Genomic DNA, 24,483 nt, shown 5'->3' with positions numbered 1-24,483 from the left:
CAGATAAGTTCAAAGACATTATATCACACACACAAGAAATCCAGCTAGTCTGTATCATGAATCTTCTTGTGGTATGTAGCAAAGAAGAGATAAGACTACTGTGATTTGGAATGTAATATTTTAGTTTTCCAAAAAGACTCTCTACATGAAGGAGGCCCTTGCCGAACACCCATCCAATGTGCTCTATGCTATAAAAACTCTAGACTAGGTCCATACCCATTTTGAAATAGCCGTGAATTATCAGTACTTTCTTCCTTCGCTCTAGCTATTCCTTCCACCGGAAACAATCTTCTACCATATCCAAATAAGAAACTCCTTATTAATCTTGAAAGGCCAATGAAATGCTACCTGTCTATAATTTTTCTCAAAAACTCACCCGTCCAACATGGAATTAAAAGCTCCACTTTCTACATTTCCAGGCACTTTATAGCTACGTCTGTCCTGGAAGGCACACTGCTGTCACTCCCTGTAGTAGACACTAGGACTTAGGAAGTAGAACCAAGTTTCTGTGCTGGGGGTGGCTGTCATTTTCATCTTTGATCTTCACATAGATGTTAGTTATTTATTACCTTCTGATAAAGTGAACTAAATAGCCCTTGGAATTTAAAATCTAAAATCAATTTACAGGAATGTGTCAGTGCTTTTGACTGGTCATAAGCAATGTCAAATCAATTTAGTTCAAGCTAAGTTCCTGGAAAACTCAAGCTACTCATTTTTTTGAGGATAATAAACTACAATTTTCAGTTTTCAATAAACTGACTCGATGATATGAACAATGCCTTCCAGGACTTTTTCCATAGGATCGGAGAAGCAATGCCTTAAAAATTTTAACAAGTCTCTAGAAGAAATGTACTATATATACTACTACTATTATTCACAGACAGTATATAAAATCACGTATCTGTAAAACACTCACTGTGAAATATTAATAGATAAAAATAAAAGGCTACTGGATAATATGCTAAATTAACAATCAAATACAAACTAAGCCTTTAATAGAAAACAAAATGATTTATTTTACAATCAGAAGATGGACAAAATTGATTATATCAGGGAATGTATTGGGGGTATATAATAATTGTTTTATAATTTAATTTTCAACTTTGAAAAGTAAAGTGGCTTGGAATTATGTATCTATTAAAAAAATAGTAACAACCATAGTTACTATCAATTAAGCTGTTACTACTTGTCAAGAACTTTATATACATTATTTTAATAATTTAATTATTATTTCCTTTTAATAGATGAGGAACGTGTAGTTCACAGCAGTCACTGACTTACCACTCTCCTATATAGAGAGACATTATGCAAAGCCAGACTTCAAACCTTCTATGATTGCATAATTCCACCCCATTCCTATGGAACTGTACTACCATAACCTGAAAAGTAGAAAAGGCCCAAGAAAGACTCATATACCAAAAATTAACCGCTTTCTCAAAAGGCTAAGAGGACATTCTAAAAAGGAAACAAAGAGGAAAAAGTTCTAATCTAGTAATTTTCTTACATTTTTACTCTGAGTGCTCATAGTTTATCATCTTCGGATTATACCCAGCACTTCAAATGACACAGCTGGTTTAAGAGTCTGAGGTGTTTTTCTTCCAGCTGTCAGATCAGATAAACCTCTGGTGTGCTTAGGTACCATGACCCTTCTTTACCAAATCCTGTTTTTCACAATATGATTATTATTGTATTCTTGTGCCCAGAAAGTGAGCTTTGGGATGGAGAAAAAAAGGGAATAGAAACGAGCTCTTGCATGAAATACTTGCCCAAAATTTATAGCTTGGTTTCTGCATATTTCTACCATTACTAATGGAAATGAACACATTTACCCTGTCCTACCTATCACTTCAAAGAATTAGACTCTGTGATAGGTAACAAGTCTTCACCTGACCTAGCGGTTAGGGCTTCCCTGGACATTGATAAGAATATAGTAGAATCAGCAGGGCCCTGTAGATTAATTGCTAACTAGGCAGAAGTTTATATCACTTTTAACACACCTGGTTATTCAAATCTTGTTTCAGATATATTTTATCTTGGAAATAAAGTAGACAGATATGAAACAAAGTTTATACACAGCCTTAAAAGGCAAACAGTGACAGATTTGATAGAAAAATATATATAGCTATCTATCTATATGTAGATACATATATAGTCTCCATTCCTTTTCATGAGAGAAAGAAATATAGGAATGGGCAAAAGTAGGTTTACAGTTGTTCATATGTAAAATAATAAATAATAACATAAGAATAAACTCTGTATTTTGTGTACTCACAGCTGTAAACCTCGCTTTGCCCACTGCTGCATGAACTCATCGGCTACTGGCTAGTATTAATGTAAGATAGTATTAATGTAGTCTTTGTCTATTTACATAAGGACCAACATATGGAAGTAGGGGATTCTCAAGAAAGGCAGGGGATTATCACTGGCCAATGCCAGTGGGTACAGCTGCCAATGCTTAAAAGAAATTCTCCAGTGTAATGACTGTGTATAACTATTTCATAGCTGTCCTAAGCAATGTCTTTTTGAAGTATCAGAGATAGCTATGACTAAAATTAGTCATGTGAGAAAAGAGTAAAATTCAACACATGTTTGATACTCTGAAAAGCACCTTTCCCAATTATGTCTGCAGGAGAGGAAGTTAACGAGCATTACATCTCCGGAATAGCCTTTCCTTGGCTGGTCTTTTCCCAAGGGAAGGTGAGGGTTTGCATCTGTTTGCAGAAGATGATGCTTTTAAAGATTAATCCTATAATGTGTGTGGAAAAGGTGTTCTGTATGCTCTGCTGCAAAGAAATACAGAAACATTTGAAGGTAGTAATTTCCCTTAGAGACTTACTGTGTTTCTAGGTGTGAGGAAGTATATGTGTGCTTTAAGGAAAATACCCAAAGTCTCTACGTACAGAATCAGGTATTAGATCTCGATTGATATCAGTACTTTCATGAGAGACTCATTAACAGGTATTACAAAAACCAGGGTTAGATTCAATTTGATAAAGTCAACATTATTTTAGAGTTACTGAAACTCTGACAATGGAGGCAAATAAAACAGTCATCAGATCCTTTTGTAGGGAACTTGCTCTAAGAAATGAGACTTGGAAAGAAGTGACACGGTAATGTTTAGAGCAGGTTCCTAAAAATAAGAATGTTTTTAGGAAAGGCAACAATTATCATTACAATTCATTTGTAAACTTTAGACCCTGCGAAGCAAATTCTATAGATGTCACATGGTCAAACTCAGATTTAAAGGCTTGGGATAGAAAGACTAAGAAAGTCACACTGCCAAGGGGATGTGCATATGGGGATTAAAGATAAGTGTAGTCATTTCTTTGTAATTTATTATAATAGTTTCTTGGTTTCCTGTCTCTATCATACCAACCATTTACCGTGCTGCCAGATTTAGTTTTTAAAACACAGATCAGATCACTTTCATTTATATATGTTTGATGAATCTTCACCATCTTTAGGATTAAATATAATTTCTTTGTCATAATAATTAAGGTCTTTTATAAACTGGACCTATGTCCTTGTTTTGCATTATTTTTGAGAAAAATCTTTGCATATTTTTCTCACTCGATTATTTGCGGTTCCTGCACATCCTACAAACCAGCGCAGATTCCTTCACAGCAAATGTTCCTCCATGGTCACTGTTCTTTGAAACTTATAGTCTAGTTGGAAGATGCATATTACAAATAAAATTACCTAGATGACAGCTGAATTAAGGCTATGAACTGTGCTACTAACAAAATTTTTGCTGTACTATAAATGTTAGGAAGACCTAACTGAGCCTGAGCCTTGTACACATACGTGTATGTGGGGTGTATCTGTGTCAAGTTCAGAAACCTGAGGAGTGAATCCAAGTTTTCCAGGTGAAACAGAGAGGTGAGGAGCAGGCTGTGTTCTTGGTAGGCAGAAGAGTGCTGGTGATGAAGCTGGAAGGCAGCTTCTGGCGGGTGGAGAGTAGCATGAACTCTCGGAAACATCGCAAGAAGGCCAGTGGGGTTGACACATGGGAGTGAAGGGGAAGAGTTGCAGGAGATGACAGAAGTCCAGCTCATGTGGAGCCTATCAGATCATGTCGATCATTTTGGATATTAACCTAAGAGCAATAATTAAAGTATTTCTAAAATTTGGGGGTCATATATATATATATATATATATATATATATATATATATATTCATATTCTGAGACAGGAGGCAGGAAAAGATCAAATGGGGAAACTAAACTGCCTATTCTGTGTTTGCACATTTCTTTTGTTTATCATCTGGGCAGAGGGAAAGAGGGACAGAAAGGTAACATAAAGTGAAATGTGCTAAGATTGTAGTAAGGTCTGGTCCTTGTGTGAGCACCTCAAAGAGGAACAGAAATCAGATATGGGGCTCAGAGAAATAGTTGTAAAGTGACAGAACAGCTTCCAGATCTCATGGAGGCCTGAGGGGTAAGATGGGAGAGAATCCAGTGCAGAATGAATAGTGAAAGCGAAGGAGGTTTGGATCCGACAATGAATCCTATGCAATGGAAAAGCTGAAAAAAGTTCATGATGACCAAAGATATGGTGAAAACCAAGAGTAGAAAGAGATGAAGCTCGGAGGTGGCAGTGGGCTGCATGACCCCGAGGTGCGGGGTCAGGAAACTTAGCTTGGGTGATGGCAGCTCTAGTTACTGTGTTAGAGGTAAATAAGCTCTAAAGAAAGTCTTTTGTGAATGAACTTGGTTATTTATATATACAGTAATAGCAAGTTTTGCAAGATGAGAAACTGAAGAGAAAAATTAGTACTACTAAATAATTTTCAGAAAAAAAACTAAAGAGAAACTCATGTTGTATTTTTATAAAGTTTTGGGCTCTTATATGTTATTAAGTTATTATCTAAGATATCCTTTTCAGACTGTAATATATATCCATCCTGTTGTGTTCCCTTTTCTCCACTATATGGACAGCTACTTTTTTTTTTCATGTTACTGACTTCAGATTTCTAAAGGGAAAAATTAAGACATATTTGGTTTGCCATCATTTCATTATTGATGACTAGCATTTTTCAATAGCAACAATAAGGAACATTAAAGTCCTTTAATAATTAAAAATATTTTTATTTAATTGATTGGGGTGGCTTTGGTTAATAAAGTCTACAGGTTTCAGGTGTACAACTCCATAACACATCATCTGTACAATGCACTATATGTTCAAAAGTTTAAGCTGAAAAGTAAGAATAAAAGAAGTAGGTTATCATGAATCCTTTGGCACTGACAACCCATGCTTCATGACAGGGTGTATCTGGCTGGTGTGTTCTGTGTCATTATTTCCTCTGGAGACTTTACATTCTCAATTCCCAGGACCTGGGCTTAATAATACAAACTCTCACCAAATATAACTTTGTTAGGAAAACTCACTGATCTCAGGCAGATAGTACACTTCTGCTTCAGTACATTATATATGACCCCAGAGGTCCCAAATAATGGGAATTCCACATGTACCTAAACAGAGTTAATTTTGCTAATATGGTTTGCAACTTGTATATCCTGGTAAAGTTAAAGAAAATATTTGTGCTTTATAAATCTATTTTTGGGCAGATTAAGTCGAACTGATGTCTCAAGTCTCTGTAGGATTGGTTCAGATTTCTTTGTATTTTGTCCAGTTCTCTGTCACTTTGAAAGAAGTACTCTGTGGCCCATGTTAGATTCCCAACAATGCCACAACTCACTTTTAAAACCAACTCCCTTCCCCAAAAAGGAAAGGGGTGATGCCTTACCTGTGGCAAGGCAGCAGAAGAGAAATTTATTGTTCTTCTCATGTAAATTTCAGACTCCTAGTATACATGTATAATTGTTTAAATTAAATGCCTGGAGAATTTTCCCATGCTTCTAAATGAAGGCCATTTAGGCATGACCTCTCAAACATATCCACTGTAATGAAGGGGAGACAAGCTTCAGGAGAATGAAGTACATAAATAACAACCAGAAAAACCCGTCTAGCATAGGAGTAAAGAAATAATGACTCAGGAGGTAATATGGAAAACACGCCACTTTCTCATATGGTTGATATAAAAAATGACACTTAAAAGCATGATAAGCCAGAGGGAGGAAAGACTCCTTAACAAGTGAAAGGCTCACCACTGAACTCTTGCAGTCACAAGGAATCAGGTGCCCTAAAGGCAATTTACAATGTTTTCTCTTGCATTTAGCTGGTTGCCTGATTCTTGGGGTTTCTATAAGATTTCTACATATATATATTAAGACATTCATTATTATGGACCCCTGTAGGGCAGTAATGGGACAGACAGGATTAATGCTCTAATGGAATATAAAAGTATGACTTTCTGATCTACATTTCCATACAAATTGTATTGGCTTCATTAGGTTGGTGAGCTGTACTTACAAAAACTTTCTTCCCCTATTTTCTATGCTATCTATCTATGTGTAGGGTGGCTAAGACTTTCTTGTTTGTTTGTTTGAGTTATTTTTCTCTTTATATTAAATTAAATCTATGTATATCTAGCTACCTGCTTCCTAGATGTGAATATGTAAAAATACTGCTCATGCCACTCAGAAGGCATTCAGTGGAGTTAAATATCAAATCAGCCACTTCACAACAGTTTGAAATTGCCTTCCACACACTCTAGGACCCATCACTGGAACCTCCTTTCTGATCATGGATGCTGTCAATTATCTTTGCCAGTTCCATTTTGGTAGTCAGGACTAGTGATCACTGCTATGATATTTCTAGGAATCTATCAAAATGACTAAAAATATCTTCCTTTCATGACTTCCTTAAAAAAGAAAATCATCATTTAGTCCTGTCATTCTCCCCAATCCCTTTCCATCAGCCACTGAACAGTCCTATCATAGAGTGGAAAATCTGTCATCTACACAGGCTGTTTGGAGTATGCTCAAAATCCCTTGGGAAGGCCTTGAGCTCAATAGTCTGCTACAACCCCAGATATTACAACATAAAATTTCCCTCCCATAGATATTTATAGTTTAATATCGGGCCCTAAGAAACAACTGCAAAAAAATCTCATCATTAAGTGTAAGAAAACAGGACTTGCAGAGGCATCAGACACTTCTCTTGTTCCTGTGGGTATCCTTTCTATGATTCAGTTTTAAGTCTTCACTGTGATGGTAGGTCATTCAATGGCAAACACATTATACTAAAAGGGAAGTCTCTAAAGTTGATCAGACATCAAAGACCTAGACTTCAAAATGAGTACCTTGTCCATGTTGTAAGCAACAATACAGATGGTTTGCACTGATGGCAGGAATCTCGTAGTGACTATCAGTGGTTCTACCTGTTTTATGAAATGACCGGTATGGGTACCATGACCACAGCATGATAACAGTGTCTCTAACAGAGGCTTTTGTAAACTTCAATCGCTTTCCAAATGGCTGAGTCTTGGTTAAAGTGTTAGGTCTTCCCTTATACTAAAACTGTACTTTTGGGCTACCTTATAATTCTTTACCATAAATAGTTGATATTTTGAGTCACACTGATCTACCATATTGTTATGGACTCAATGTTTGTGTCCCTCCAAAATTATAAATTGCAATCTTAACTTCCAATGATTAATTTGTTATATTACACTGGGGAATAAAATTTATGTTGCATCCACAAAAACATTTGTTCTTACCTAATTTGAGTGTGCTGATCTCAAATCTGACATTAGTTTTTCTCTGTAAGCTACAGGGTTTTTTTGCAATTCAAGATTTTAGGTTTTCATCTTATTGAAAAATTTTCAATAGTTTAACCTAATGAAGTAGAATGTCTTCTTGGGCATCATCTTCATGAAAATATAATAATTTATATAATGCAGTAAATATACTAAAAGATATGACTGCATCAGAATTTGTCTACAATTTCAAAATAGAACATATTAAAAATTATTTTAATCATAAAATTTGAGCAAAACTTATTTAAATTCAATTCAGGCAAAAATTTGCGTTTGTAGCTCTTGCATTTGTGTACTTGTTGAGAACAATCTCGTTTGCTGCTCCAGCAGTCATCTGCTCATCAAGATTTTTGGGAAACTTATCAAGGTGACTGTTCAGAAAGTGAATCTTAACGCTCGTGTTACATCCAATGTTGTGGAAAGCTAACAGCATCCTTTGAAGCAGAAGTTCACAGTTTTCTGCTTTTTTGTTGCCAAGGAAGTTCTTTGTAACTGCCACAAAAGACTGCCATGATGCTTTCTCCTCCTTACTCATCTTCCTGGCAACTTCTTCATCACGTATGAGGGTTCAAATTTGAGGTCCATCAAATACACCTGCTTTTATCTTCTCGAAAGACAAGGCAGGAAAAGCAGAAATAATATGTTGAAAGCATTTACTTTCTCTATTCAAAGCCTGAACAAACTGCTTCATTAAGCCAAGTTTGATGTGAAGTGGGGGAAAAATGATCCTGTCTCGATTAACTATAGGTTCATTCACAATATTTTGCATCCCTACTTCCAGAGCTTCATGTTTCGGCCATTCCTTCTGTGTCCAGTGTTTCTCCCGAGCTTGGCTGTCCCACAAACACAGAAAGCAAGGATCCTTCGTGAAACCGCTCTGTTTTTCTAGCAGGAAATTTACCATTTTAAGATCCACACAAATGATCCAGTTATGCTCCTCATACTTTAGAAAGTTGAGGACAATTATTATGTCATTCTTACTAAGTCATTCAATTTGGGTTGGCTAAACTGCTGAGAGGTTAATGACTGCTTGGCATCAGAAGAAGACCCTTCAGATTCTACAACCATTTCCTCATGCATCTTATCAAAATACACTTGATCACCATGTTCACTTTCTTCTCCTTAGAAGAAATAAAACCATTGAAAACTGGCACCGGGAGTGTCTCAGAGTGTGGGATAGGTTGTATTGCTGAAGGAATATTAGCATATGCGATCATATGCTGTTTTTTCTTGCTGATGCCCTTTGTATGGATCAGACAGAAATATCAGTCACTGCTGTGGTCCTCAGGTTTGTGCCAAACCATGGGAGTACCAAAAGGCATTCCTTTGCACTTTCCTCTTGTCCAATCATGAAGCATTTACTCACAATTATGACACACAATATGAGGAGCCCAATTCTGGTCTTGATCGCCAAGGGGAACTTGAAAATAGGCAATATATACACATGTCACAAATGTTGAAATATTGTGCCTTTGGCGTTGATGTGTTTAACAGTCACATATATAACAGAAGGTGTCAGGACTATTCTTACATTTAAGCCTACTCGAAGAAGCCATGATTCAATCTTAAAACAAAATAAGAGGGTGTTTTTATCAGATAATAATTTTTTACATTTAAAAACAACTACAATTATTGGAAAGTGATGTTTGTAAAACATTAATTGCCTTGTGGTTATGTTCAATCCAAGAATCGTTGGATTGCCCTTTAACTCCAATTTAAAAACCAATGCATGCCATTAACTGTAATAAAAAAAAATTAAAATTGCATAAAAACTAGAGAATGCACCAAAAAAACAGATTTCAGATTTGGTATTGGCAATGCAGAAATATATAGAAACAGTTCCAAAACCTCATGCAACAGAAAATGAGAAAAAAATTATTCCCCAGTGTTATATTGTATTGTATTATATATTATATTACATTATCACATTACATTACATTATATTAGGGGTGGGCTTTTGGGAGTTGATTAAGTCATGAAGGTGGAGCCCTGATGAATGGAAGTAATGTTTTTATTTTTTAAACAAAATCCCTAGAGAGCTTCCTCACTTTTTGTGCCATGTGAGGGTACAATGAGAGGTTAGCTACCTGCACTGTCTGTAACCCAAGAAGTGGGCCCTTACCACAACCTATGGTGACACCCTGACCTTGGACTTCCAACATCCAGAACTATAAGGATAAATGTTTATTGTTTAATCTGCTGAGGTGTAATTTATTATACCAGCCCAAGCTAAGACACATATCATCAAATTAAATTATTGACACTGAAAACTGAGTTGGTAGGGAGTGATTTAGTTTGGCTGTTTATGATAGATTAATAGTTCTATAAAAGTGATATAGTTCAAAAATAGTCCTATTTTCTTAGAAATTGGTAATATGCTCTTACTTTTCCATCTTGTACAACCAGACAATTGGGAGTAAACAGTTGTCAAAACCACTTCCAAATAAGCCTGTTTTGACATATAACCTAGAGAATATCAGTTCTGTGAGAGCACTGGCTTTGTCCATCTCGTGTATGGCTATCTCCCCAGTCCCTTGAAAGTGCATTGCATGAGAAATGTGTGCTGAGTAAATCGATGGGTGTAGCATTATTGGATCTGGGTTGTTGTAGATTAATAATTTATTTGATGTTACCTTGAGTAGGAGTTTATTTTCCATTAAGGCAACTTTAAAGAATTATTTCTGTGAGAGTAATACTAGAGATTTGTAAGTACAGAGGATGATCATACAAATGATCAATGGTATGATAAAGATTGCTGAGACCTGGTGTGGGGCGGAGATACAAAAGAAATATACAACAAGAAGTTTACCTTAAGAGGCATACAATTTAGTAGGGAAGAACTAAGTAAAAGTTCAAGGTCATATAGGATTAAGAGTAAAATAAATAAGTCAGAGGAGCTCTGCTAGAGGAGGTGGGAGAAGACGGGCATAGGTATGAGTATTTTAAAGTTGATTCATATGACTATTGGGTGAAGAAGAGAATTGAGGCCCGGAAATTAATGAGAAGCAGGGCAGTAATTGAAATATGAAGTTATATACTCTTTCTCACTATAGATTAGTACTATAGTGAGAATGAAGAGGAAAGGTGAATAGTTTTCTGCCAGGCATTATGCTCGGCAAGTCACGTACACCAGCTCATATGAGGTGATTACTTCATGTAATCTTCATAACAACTTTATAAGATGGGTATTATTATCTCAGTTTTCGGATGATAAAATCAAGTCCCAGAGAGGTGAAGTGATTTGCCTAATTGTTTTAAGCAACAGAGCTAAGATTCAAACCCCAGTCAGCCTGACTTCATAGTCTTTCATGAAAGGTTGGACATTATATGAAAATATCATGGAGTAAAAGGTAACTCTTAGGTTTCAAACGTAGAGTACTATGCATATGCAGGACATCTGAAAGCAACTGTAAACAAAAAGAAAATATAGATAAAAACTGCTTTAAAAGCACTTCAGGCATTTTAGTTCCATTTCTGGTTCATTTTCAGAAAAATAGTACTAGATTTCTATGCATTTGAGGAGTAATTCTGACCAAATGGAATCCCAAATTAGAGGGTCCCCTTTGCTGTAGGAGAGACTTCCTGTCCAGCAGATTCTTTGGAAGAATGCAAGGTATTCTTCCAGCTATTTGGGTCACAATTGTTTACAATATCATGCTTCCCTTGTTTAACAAACAATGTTGGGCCTCCTACTGAGTAGGAAAGGCTTCTTGTAATTTTTCCTCCTTGCCCTTGATCTGCTGTTCCTCCACCTGAAGAGAGCCCCCTTCCCTCTGCCCCCTCTTTACCTAACACATGCAAACAGGTGAAATTCACTGGTCCTTTCAGACTCATCTCAAAAGGATTCCAGAACTGGCACTTTCACTCCAGTTTTTTTGTTTTGTTTTGTTTTTTACAGAGACAGAGAGAGAGTCAGAGAGAGGGATAGATAGGGACAGACAGATAGAAACAAAGACAGATGAGAAGTATCAATCATCAATTTTTCGTTGTGACACCTTAGTTGTTCATTGATTGCTTTCTCACATGTGCCTTGACCGTGGGCCTTCAGCAGACCTAGTAACCCCTTGCTCGAGCCAGCAACCTTGGGTCTAAGCTGGTGAGCTTTTTGCTTAAGCCAGATGAGCCCGCGCTCAAACTGGCGACCTTGGGGTCTTGAACCTGGGTCCTCCGCATCCCAGTCCAATGCCCTATCCACTGTGCCACCGCCTGGTCAGGCAATTATTCAAAAATTCATAGAGTCATAATTCTTTCCTCTCTTTCCTTTATATCCAATCATTTACCCAATCATTCTAACTCTCCTTCTAATTTATATCTACCATCTCACTACCTTCTTAACACCTTCACCCATTACCAACCTACTCCATGCCCACCTTGGATAATTCCTTAGGTGGATAATTACAATAGCCTCCTAACAAGTACACTATTATACCCTTATTTCTCTAAGGTCTACTTGCCCTCAGTATCCAGGATGATCCTGCTGAAATGCAGCCGACTGTTATCTCTTTCCCCCCAATCCTCCAATGGCTTTCCATTGCTCTGAGAATAAAATCCAAATCCCTTTTCCTGGTCCCAGGCCCTACATAATATGGCTCCCTTGCTGCTACCTCTTTAATTCCACCAGGCCTGCTGGCCCTCATGGTCTTCACACTTGTTGCTCCAGGTGCCTTGTGTGTTCCTCTCCCACAGAGCCACAGGGCCCTCTCTCTCATTTTGTTCAGGTCAGCAGTGAGTCTTCCCTGACCACCCTTCTTAAACAACCTCACTCCAAAATTCTCTAACCACCCCCCTTACCTTGGTTTATTTTTGTAACACTAAACACTGCCTAATATAGTATATGAGTGTGTATATATTTATTTATTATTTGTTTCCTCCAACTAGAAGGTAAGCTGCATGTGTACAGGGAAGCACCCATCTAACCTTGAACCCTCTATGCCTTGGATTAGGGAACTTTAGTTAAATGCCCTGAGTGAATGTCTCTTGGATACAAACATTAAGAAGCTGTGTGAGTGAGTGATTTTTGTGCAGACACAAAGGAATGCATGTGAACGGGCTTTAGAAAATTAGCCTAGAAGTTCTAGATTGCCCCTTCCTTTGTTCTTGTTAATTAGCAAAAGAAAAAGAATGTATGTACCCAAATTAGCCTTTTCTCCATGTCCGCAAAATGGCCATTAGTCATTCCTTCCCCTTATCACCTGGCCTCCCTCCCCTGTAATCCTGTTACCTCTGTTCTGCTTCTGATCAATAAAAGCTAAGGGAGAAGGAGATTCAGGAGGTCTTCTTCGCCTCCCTTGACAGGCCTCCTCCTCTTCCTCTTGACATCAGTTTGTGTCTTGAGTAGTTTCTTCCACACAACACTGGTAGTTTCCAGCGGGCAGGAGTACTACACATCTGGGTAAGGAATTTGCCTATTTAGGTCACTACTGTGTCCCGAGTGCTCATAACAATGCCTGACACATAGCATCAACCCATCCCTTCCAGCTGCCAGCCCCAAGCCCACTCTGGCCTCCAGGGATTCCTGAGAGGGCCCACGGCAACCCCTCCTCTTCCCACTGTCCTCCTCAGCTCTATTTTCAGAGAGGTGCTGTGAGAGGTCAGAGAAGCCCCTAGGCCTCTACTATCCCAGGAATTAAGGTCCAGGAAGAAAATGCTAACAGAATTATGGCCCAGGAAGACATTGCTAACAGAGATGTGCTTAACTGTGTGTCCCATCCAAAGCTTGGGGTGTCTCATTCCTGGTGCAACTTAAGAAAAGAGTGAATTGTAGGCCACGGAGTAGACAGATGGACTAGCTCAGGATCTGGGCCTTCTCTTTCCCCTTCATTTACCAGGGAAGCTGGGCTAACAGCCTTCTTCCCCTCCCTTTCTAGGACTACCCCCTCCTCATCTACACATCTCTCCCCAGGTTCAAGCATAGACTCTGTCATGAAAACTGATCTCCCTAGTCGTTCAGTTGAGCTGGTGCTGGTCCTGCATCCTTCTATCTTGTGGCCTAAAGGGTGAGGTGACCCAGCTCCAGGAGGGCACTACCCTCAAGAGAGTGTCCTGCAGTAGAAGCACACAGAACCCCAGAGGAGGACCCAAAAGACAAACAGGGCATTGAGAAGCAGAGAACCAGGAGAGAGAGTCCCTCCCTGTCCCCATTCCTGCCCTCACTGTGTCCTAGCCTGGGATTAAAATCCTGTACACTGTGTTTTTTTAATTGAGATATAAATGACATATAACATCATGAAAGTTTAAGGTATATAACCTGTTAATCTGATACATTTATTTATTTCCATATATAACTATAGCTTTAGTTAATACCTATATCATGTCACATAACTGTCATTTATTTTGTGATGAAAACAACTGAGATCTAGTCTTTCTGAAAATTTGAAGTTTATAATTCAGGATTGTCTAGAATCACTATGCTGTGTATTAGATCTCCAGAACTTATCTTCTAGTTTCAGGCTTATACCATTTAACATCTCCCCACCCACTTCCAGCACCTAGTAACCACCATTCTACTCTGTTTCTATGAGCTCAGCTTTTTTTTAAGATTCACATATAAGAAAGATCATACAGTATTAGTCTTTCTTTGCCTTCTCACACTTAGCATAATGCCTCAGGGCTCATCCATGTGGTTACAAATGGCAGACTTTCCTTCTTTCTCATGGCTGAGTGATATTGCATTGTATCTACCTCTATCTATCTATCTATCTATCTATCTATCTATCTATCTATCTATCTATCTATCATCTATCTATCTATCTATCTATCTATCATCTATCTATCTAATCTATCTCATATCTTCTTTATTCATTCATCTATTGAGGAACACTTAGGTTGTTTCCATATCTTGGCTATTGTGAATAATGCTGCAATAAACAAGGGAGTACACATACCTTTTTGGTATCTTATTTTCATTTTTTTTGGATATATATCAAGAAATGGGTAAGCTAGTCATAAAACAACATACAGAAGTCATTTGTGTTTACAATCACTAATGAAATACATGAAAAGAAATAAAATACTATCCCATTTATAACAGCATCAAAAATAATAAAGTACTTAAAAATAAATTAAACAAAGGAAATGAAAGATTTCTACAGTGAAAACTATATGACTTCAATGAAAGAAATTAAAGAAGATACAAATAAAAAGATAATTTATGTTCATGGATTGGCAGAATTAATATTGTTAAAATGTTCATAATGCCCAAAGCCATTTATAGATTCAATGCAATTCCTATAAAAAATTCTAGTCTCATTTTCCACAGAAATAGAAAACAAAAATCCTAAAATTTGAATGGAACCACAAAATACCCCGAGTACCCATAGCAATCCTGAGAACAAAGATCAAAGCTGGAGATATCACACTTCCTGATCTTATACTATACTATAAAGCTACAGTAATAAAACAGGATAGTACTGACATAAAGACAGACACATAGATCAATGAAACAGAATATAGTGCCCAGAAATAAAACCCTGTATACTCTGGGCAATTAGCTAAGTCAGTTAGAGAGTCATCCTGAAACACTAAGGTTGAGGGTTCGATCTCCAGTCAGGGCACATTCAAGAATCAACTAATGAATGAATGCACAACTACGTGGAACAACAAATAAATGCTTCTCTCTCTCTCTCTCTCTTTCTCTCTCTTCCTCCCTTCCTCCATCCCCCCCTCCCTCCCACTCTGTTTCTCTAAAATCAATTTTTTTAAAAAAAGGGTTAATTAATATTTGACAGGAGAGCCAAGAATATTCAATGGGAAAAAAAATAGTGTTTTAAACAATGCTAGGAATACTGGATAACCACATATAGAAAAATAAAATTGGACCATATTTCACACAACTTCCCAAAATTAACTCAAAATAGATTAAATGCTTAAACATAAGACCTGGGACCCTGGCCAGCTGGCTCAGTGGTAGAGTGTTGGGCTGGTGTTTGGAAGTCCTGGGTTTGAGTCCCAGTCCGGGAACACAGAAGCTACCATCTGCTTTTCCACCCTCCCCCTTCTCTCTCTCTCTTTTTTCTCTCTCTCTCATTCCCCACCCTCTCCCCCTGCAGCCATGGCTCAAATGGTTTGAGGAAGTTGGCCCAGGTGCTGAGGATGGCTCCATGGCCTTGCCTCAGACCCTAAAATAGCTTGGGTGCTGAGCAACAGAGCAGCAGCTCCAGATGGGCATAGCATCACCTGGTAGGAGCCTTTCCAGGTGGATCCCGGGTTGGGGCGCCTGCAGGAACCTGTCTGTCTGCCTCTCTGCCTCTCTTAATTAAAATAAATAAACAAATAAATAAACATAAGACATGATACCAGAATAAAACTCCTAGAAGAAAACATAGGGGGAAAGCACCCTGACAAAGGTCTTGGCAATGATTTCTTAAACATTACACCAAAAGCATAGGCAACTAAAGCAAAAATGAACAAGTGGGACATCAAACTAAAGAGTTCCTGCACAGTTAAATAAACAACAAAATTAATAGGCAACCAATAGACTGGGAAAAAATACTTGCAGACCATTTATGAATAAGGGGTTAGTATCCAAAATATAAAGATCTCACACAAGTCAATAACAAAACAGCAAATAATACAATTAAGAAATGGGCCAAGAAACCAATTAGATTTTTCCAAAGAAGGTATCCAAATGGCCAACAGATACATAAAAAGATGCTCAACATCACTAATCACTGAGAAAATGCAAATTAAAACCACAATGAGATATCACTTCACAACTGTTCAAATGCCTTTTATCAAAAAAAATAAGAGATAAGTGTTGGCAAGGAAAAGAAAAGGGAACATTTGTACACTGTTGAAGGTACTGGAAATTGGTATAACCAATATGAACAACAGTATGGAGGTTATACAAAAAGTTAAAAATATTAGTACCATATGATACGGGAACCCCACTTCTGGGCATATATCCATGGGCTGTATTCTATCAGCAGGTAACTTGTCCCACCAGACCAGGCGTACACACAACACCTTAGTAACTGAACCAGGAGATAGTCAATGTCTTGGCGACCCTGTGCAGCCCTGGGCCCAGGAACAGAAACCAAGGCTTATTTGTAGACTTGTTTCTAGTTCCTACAGGTATGACTCAGGCCTCCTTTCCGTGGGCAGCCTTCAAGTATCACCACCACAACTACTGGGGACCATATAGACTGTGTCTGGGCCTGGCCCTCACTCTCCAGGAGAGCTTCATGGCAGTGGCAATAGCCCAGTCTCTCAAGTTCAGGGGCCCTGGATTTAAAGCAGACTCCCACCTTGTGGCCCAGCTATCCACTAGTATGGCCCAATGCAGTTGTGGCTGGTCTGCCCTCTGTTGCTACCCCATCTGTCTGGCATCCAACCTTACCACTGACCTGTTCTGGGACATGGTATATGTGTCATAAGTTTGTCTTTAGTAAATTTCTGTAGCTGTTTATCTAGAGTCTTTTAAATGGCAAATGGAGGCATTGTCAACATTCATGGTCTGCTACTCCAAACTTCACTTTTAGTGTCTTCACTGTTCATTTCATTGCTGGTAATTTCCTCTTTTTGTGATCCATTTTTGTAAAATGCCATTATGTCTATCAGTGGGGTCACGGAGTCAGCAGAACTGTATATTTTGTTATCAAACTAAATGCGCCATGACCAATCACCAACGAACTTTGAAAGAAGTGATGTGATTGGTCACAGATCACACCACACATTTCATACTTATATAATAATTTTTGGACTGAGGATCTAGCAGAGTAGTTTGCACTTTTTGTAATTACAGTTAACATACCATGAGAACTGGAATTGGAACCACTTTGTTGGGGGACTGATTTTGCTAAAGCAGGGTAACTGAAGACTCTGCATGTCAGATCAAGCAGACAGAGGACTGCTATACATCAGTCTCATTGTCCTGGCACTTTTACAACTTGCTATTATACATATGCTGGGGAAAAATAATAATGTAACTTCATGTTCTGAAAGGAAAGTATTAACCAAGGGAAATACGAAATAGTAGAGACAACAGAGGGTAGAAATTACAAGAGTCTGGCCATAGATAAATGGTGTTACATGCCTATGTCATCTCAGGCAAGATGCCCAGGGGTGTGTGCCTCTGTAAAATGGGGTTAATAGCAATATATACCTTATGGAATTTAGAATTAAATGAATAATTTATGTAAGCGATGAGAACAGTACCTAGCACATTGAAAGCATTCTCAGACACTAGCTACTATTATTACTGAAGAAAAACCCCTAATGACTTAGAAAGTGATATCCCCATGAAGAAAAGCCTCTCCTACCTTCCTTACCCTCAATGTAATTTTCTACTAGATTTGCCTGCTGATTCTTTAAGAATATCAGCAAACTTGGTGACTGGAGTGGCAGGGACTTGTTGGAGCAGTGGGGGAGGGGTGGGTAATGGCTGTTTCTCTCTGGGGCACCTCTAGTCCTGCCCACCATACCATGCTGTCAGCCCAGGAAGGGCTATGGTGTTCTTTTCCGGTCTCAGGAGGAGGAGAGGAGACAGAAGGAAGAGAATGGAGCAGAGAGGTAAATGAGAGCAGGAAATCCTAGTCGATGAAAGAAGATGTGAAAAATGATTTAGGGTGGTTTTATGTCTCCTTTTGTCAAGAACTAGAGTACGTGGTGATGCAGCTCCTATAAAATATCACTCTTTTTAGATAGTGGCCTTATTCAAAACTGAGGCCAAGACACCTAATGATGAAAAAGATTACAAATAAGTATCTGCATTTTCTTAGAAATAAAATAGATAAAAAGATTCCTGGTTTTATAAATCACTAAATTTGCAGCTATTCGGTATTTCTAATATTCCTTTAATGGGGTTATTGATGAAATTATTCTTTAAAAAATTGTCCCCATAAACGTCATCTACTTGAAATAGATCGTCCTGTTTCCTTGATGAGTGAGCCAAAGATTTCATTTGATTTTATCTACATCCATTTTGTTGATCTTGGCTATAGTTACAGTGATACTTTCACCAATACTCACAAAGCAGCCACATTTTCCCTGCGGCAATCAGCAGCCAAACACTACCTATAAGTTTTGTGGCATAACCCAAGTTCAAGTTCCTCCCTCCCAGCCCAGGGATCATCCCTCACCTCAGATTAAGTCCTGAGAAACAACCTGAAGAACATGTCAAAACCTATCGCTCGCCTGCTCCTCTGGGTGGCTGAGTCATAGCCTAGATGGTCAGGCCTTCTTTGCCAAGTCCGGGTTTCCTTAGGTCTCCAGGTCTATGAATGAGCAGTATAGCAGTGTTCTGTTGTCAACCATACGGGTGTATTTTATGATAGGATCAGAAAAATCTGGCCTTGCAAAAGTTTTTTTGGGGGGTGGTTTACACAATCACTTGGTAGCACTCAGTTGAATGTACAAGTTACATCAAGCATTAGGGCTAGAATATTGGCATTATTTAATTGATAACAACACTGGTGCCCAGAGAAGTTGCAGAGTTACTGGGTTAGACTACTAGGTCTAAATGCACTTCTTCAGACTCCCAGATCAATGCTCTTTCCTGTTCATTTTATATCTTGTTACTCATTGTCATTTCCTTTTTTATTTCACTATATGTTATATTTAGATACACAACCACAATTTACTTTAATAGATTCTACTAAATGGAGTAGTATGTCACCTGAAGTGCACATCTATGTATGACTAAGCATATGCACTCACCTCAAAATGCTCACTTAAAAATACTTTCAGAATATCCTGATGAGCTAAATAAATTCTCAGCTAAACATAAGAATGCATGAAAATGATCTGAGACCAACAAACTATCATATAAGAGAAGGGTCTTATAAGATGTGGGGAACTACTGGGTAAGTTGGTCCCACGGGCACAGTCAAGATTATAAACTGAAAACATCATGGCTTTTCTTGCCTCAAGCTGGTTTCCCTGTACTGTCTATGCCAGGGGTCCCCAAACTTTTTACACAGGGGGCCAGTTCACTGTCCCTCAGACCGTTGGAGGGCCGGACTATAATAAACACTATGAACAAATCCCTATGCACACTATACATATTTTATTTTAAAGTAAAAAAACAAACCGGGAACAAATACAATATTTAAAATAAAGAACAAGTAAATTTAAATCAACAAACTGACCAAGTATTTCAATGGGAACTATGGGCCTGCTTTTGGCTAATGAGATGGTCAATGTCCGGTTCCATATTTGTCACTGCTAGCCGTAACAAGTGATATGACGTGCTTCCGGAGCTGTGACGCGTGTGTCCCGTGTCACTGGAAGTAGTAGTGTACGTGAGTGATGCCGCCCTTTGCGGTGCTGCCACATACAGTACTCCAGGTCCTCTCACTGACCACCAATGAAAGAGGTGCCCCTTCCGGAAGTGCGGCGGGCTGGATAAATGGCCTCAGGGGGCCATAGTTTGGGGACCCCTGGTCTATGCCATCTGGCTGCATCATAATGTGTGGTGATTTTTACAATAAATGCATGGTAACTATAATGTTATAAAAAACTGAATGACTGCAAAAAATAAGAAATAAGGTAAAAAAATGGAAATATATTCTCACTCAAGTTGAGACATTTGAATAACTTATTGATGTCTGCCATTAGTGATTAAATATAAAAAATGAAGTGAAGAAATGCGGTCATTCCCTAAAGAGATCACTACATACACACAGCACACACATATATAATATATACAGACAGACACTCATGTTCACTGGAGAGCCCCCGCCAGACCGGAAGCTCCATCCCGGCAGGGAGCCTGTGAGTGACAGCCTGTGAGGGCGGCAGCGTGTTCACTGACAAGCTCCATCTAAACTTTGCCCTTACTCACCATGCTGTCCTCAGAAGGTATTAATGTCTATCTGCAGCCTCAGGTGTTCCTTTCTTCCCCTTTTCCTTTTAGGAAGGAAATATGTATGTGTGGTTAAACTCTTTTCCCTCAGAGGAAAGAGGTACAATGATTTATAACTTAATAATGCCCCCATCAAACAGAAAGTTTCTCTTTCTACCATCAAAACATGAAAAATAGAATCTTTCTTTTCATTTATCAAAAATTATATAATTTATTACCTTCAAAGTCCACATCTCCGACTAGTTTTGTCTTTTCTGTCACTGGATCATGGACATAATTGATACCCACATCAATTACAGCAGCACCTTCTTTAATCATATCGGATGTAATCAACTTTGGAATACCTGGAAGCAAAACAGAGTTGGAAACCACTCTAGAAAATACTTCAACTTGGCCATGAGTATAACAAAGGTTTATACATCTAATGTTTTTGTTGTCCTGGTTTTAAGAAATGTATAACATACACTGTTCCTAACTGTACGTGATCACTTCTGATCAAGCAGAAGAACAAAAGTACTGCATTTGGGCTTCTGTGGAAAAAGTCCTGCCAGGACTTACCCTTTGACCTTTGACATTGCCAACCAGACTTCTCCAAATGGACACCTGCTTGTGCAGTGTTCTTTTGTATTTCATGCACTGGGAATGGCATGGGGGGATCATGGAGATGAAGAAGGCCCCTGCTGAGGGTTAGTGTAGAAGGAAGTGGAGTGGAGTAAAAACAATTTCGAAATTCAAGGCAGACAAAAGGAAAAAAGGGAAGGAAGGAGAAAAAATGCAAAAAAGAATAAGAATGATAATATTCATATTCTTTAGGGTTGTGGGAAAGTGTGCAGTGCTACACCCATATGCTCAACATGAAATGCTTTCTTTTTATTTTTACTTGGTTTCTCTGATTAATTATATTGTATAAATATATGTCTTGGAAAGTGTAAGATTTAGTAAACTTTACTCACTGTTTCTCCATTCTACTTTGAAAGATAGCTTTACAGGGAGATCTTGTGTCACCACCTATTTTCTGTATTTTAAAATTCTGTTTCAAGTCCATCAATACCAGCAAATGGCTAATGTTCCAGGTTTTGGGGGGGGGGGTTTAGTACTTAACAAACCATCCCTAAACTTAGTGTCTTAAAACAACAATTTACTATGTTTCATGGTACTGTGGATTGACTGAGCTCAGCTGCATGGATCTCCCTGGTGGTCTTTCATACAATTGGAGTCAGATAGTGGCTGAGGTTGGAGTCACCTGAATTTGTGACTAGGCCAATTTTCCAAGATGGCTTTCTCACATGGCTGCAGCTGCTCTCACGGTTGGCTGAGCTCAGCTCAGGCTGTCAACTGGGGCATATAGGCATGACTGCTCCATGTGGCTTAGGCTTCTCACAGCTTGGCAGGTGGCTGCCAGTGTGAGAGTTCCAAGAGTTAGGAAGTAGAAGCTGCCAGTCGATTAAGGCTGAAACCTGGAAACCAGCACAGTGTTACTTCTGTCATATTATATTGTACAGAATCCACTTAGATTTAAGAGGAGGGATAGAGACTCCACTTCTCAGTGGGTCAGAGAATTTGTGGCCATCTTTACTCTACCACTATGCCTCTCATGGGCACTGTGTCTGGTAGGTGACACTCACCTTCACAGTCTACATCCCTTGCAGAAAAAGGACTACTGGTTGTGTTTTCAGAGGCTTTATTCTAGCATCTGAAGTATTTATTTAAGCTTTTCAGGTGACATATGAACTTTTAGTGCTAGTAAGAATTTAAAGGTTATAAAGAAGTGATCAGTGCCAAAATAGATATAACTATCTCAGAGGTTCCCTCAGCCACATGATGATATAGCCAATGAGGCATCAACGATTGAGATAGTTTTTCTCCTGGTTTCTCATCTTATCCCATAGAACTTCTTCTTTTTATTGGCTCTAGAATAAAAACTTAGTATTGATTTGAGATCATCATAAAATCCTGTTTCTTCTTAGCATCCAATAGAAACAGAAAATATGCATTATTATAATGATGGAAACTATTTTAAAATGAAAATTTGATGAAATACTTATTAAAATCTAGCTACTATGCTTTTGAGAAGGATCCAACTCTCCTTCCCAACTATAACTATTCATAACAATTTCTCAGAGAATATCAGACTGGCAATGAACAAATATACAATTCTCAATATAAAGAAAAATGTGAGCTTGATTTTAATTCCAAGGAAAATGATAAACTAAAAAAAACCTTAAATGCATGTTTATTTTTTCTGATCTAATGTTACATATGTTTACTATAGAAAATCTGGAGAACATCTAAGAGTTTAAGATAAAAATCACTATAATCTTACCATACAGAGATAAGTATTTTTTGTATTGTATTTCTCTCTAGGATTCCAAAATATTTATTTATCTGTAAGATATAAAGTATGATGTCTATAATTTTGTTTATATTGTGCCTCACTATGTATCATACCACTTTGCCATTAAAATGAAATTGTAAGTATTTTCCCACTTCATCAATTATTTGAAATAATTCATGTGGATTACTATAACAAATTACTCATTCTTTCATTCTTTCTAATATTTTGCTGTTATAAATAATGCAGTAATAATCATTTATGTTAGGGATACTACAGATGATTTTTTTTCAAGGAGAGGAGGGGAGATAATGAGACAGACTCTCACATGTGCCCAGGCAAGATCAGAAGAAACAAGCCAAAATCATTATAACTGACCTACTGAACTACAGACTTGTGAGAAAGTTTTTAAAAGGTGGTTGTTTAAAGTGACTGAATCTTTGAGTTGTTGTTGTTGTTTGTTTGTTTTTTTCTTTACAGAGCAGTAGTAACTGCATAGCCTATATTCACCAATGACACAAAATTGGATAGAATAGCTAGTAGGTAACCACTTTGGAATGATAGACTATTAGTAGCATGAATTTGAAAGGGGATAAAAGCATAATTTTGACTAGGTGTTGTACTTGATTAAAAACTCATTAAAAACTATGAGCCTATGATGCTAAAACAAATAGTCTTCATATACAAAGAAGTAATGTTTTCCGTTATATATTTAGCAGACTCTCTCTGGAAGCACTGGTTGCACTTTAGGGAGGAATGATTAGAATAGATCTAGAAACCATGTCATATGGAGCAAGTGCTAGCAAACTAGTTGGCTCAAATTATCTGCAGCAGATAAAAAGCTTGTGCCACAATGTAAAGCAACTGCATCACTAAACACAGTTTAATTCGCTTAGTTTTATTTTTTTCAGTGAAGGATGTAGTATGTTGATTTATATTCTGGCACAGCTCCTCGTGAACCTATGACATATAGTTCCCAAAGGATAAGAAACAATCATGGACCCGTCCCAGTCCGCACTTTGAATAACTCTGAAATAGAGGTATGTTCAATAAAGTCAGGATGCCCATCTAAAGAAAAAATACAACTAAAAACAAAATCAAAACTCAATAATTGTGGTAGTGTCTTCAATATGTTAAACTAAATAGAAAATATACTTATGTTATGTTTTCAAAAGAAAAAAAAGGAAGGAGGGAACAAAATAAGTGAATAGATTTTAGCTCAATGTAGAGAATATTTTAAGAATAATGAAATATACTACAAAGAGAAACTTTATACTTTCCTTATTACTTACTAAAAATATTCACAATAGGGTGAAAAAGGGATAGAATTGGGAAGGTTAGTGATGCCTTCCAACTCTATGATTTAAACATTCTCTTTTGTCTAGAGACAAAAGAGATTTTTCAAATTGGAAAAATTATTTTATCTTTCTTCTCTCAGTTAATTCATTTCTGAACCCTGTAGACTTCTGACCCTATAAAGGCCCAGTTAAAGAAAAGAATGATAAGCAAGTTATACTTAATTATTAAAATTATAGTAAATAGACATAAAAAAATCTCTATTTTAGATATGTTAAGTATGCTAAGTCATCCACTTACATTGTTGTCTTGCAGGAACATATGATTAATGTATTTAGTTTCCAAAGTATACAAATAAAATAATTTTAAATTCTTGTCACTTGATAATAGTGA

General features: G+C 37.7%; 1 protein-coding gene across 2 annotated transcripts in view; it reads right to left on the bottom strand.

The window, feature by feature from the left end:
* MTHFD2L (methylenetetrahydrofolate dehydrogenase (NADP+ dependent) 2 like) overlaps positions 1–24,483 on the bottom strand; it is a 103,621-nt gene that overhangs the window by 3,276 nt on the left and 75,862 nt on the right. Inside the window, exon 7 of one of the 2 annotated variants that reach the window (XM_066385591.1) lies at positions 20,681–20,806. The exons of the other annotated variant lie outside the window; for it this stretch is intronic. Coding sequence (XP_066241688.1) covers positions 20,681–20,806 — 126 coding nt within the window. The remainder of the gene's footprint in view (positions 1–20,680; positions 20,807–24,483) is intronic. 2 annotated transcript variants of the gene reach the window in all.

Source organism: Saccopteryx leptura, chromosome 5 (assembly GCF_036850995.1).
Source record: "Saccopteryx leptura isolate mSacLep1 chromosome 5, mSacLep1_pri_phased_curated, whole genome shotgun sequence".
NCBI classification, from domain to species: domain Eukaryota; kingdom Metazoa; phylum Chordata; class Mammalia; order Chiroptera; family Emballonuridae; genus Saccopteryx; species Saccopteryx leptura.
Note: the sequence above shows the minus strand (reverse complement) of the source record. Positions and strands in the feature narration are given on the sequence as shown.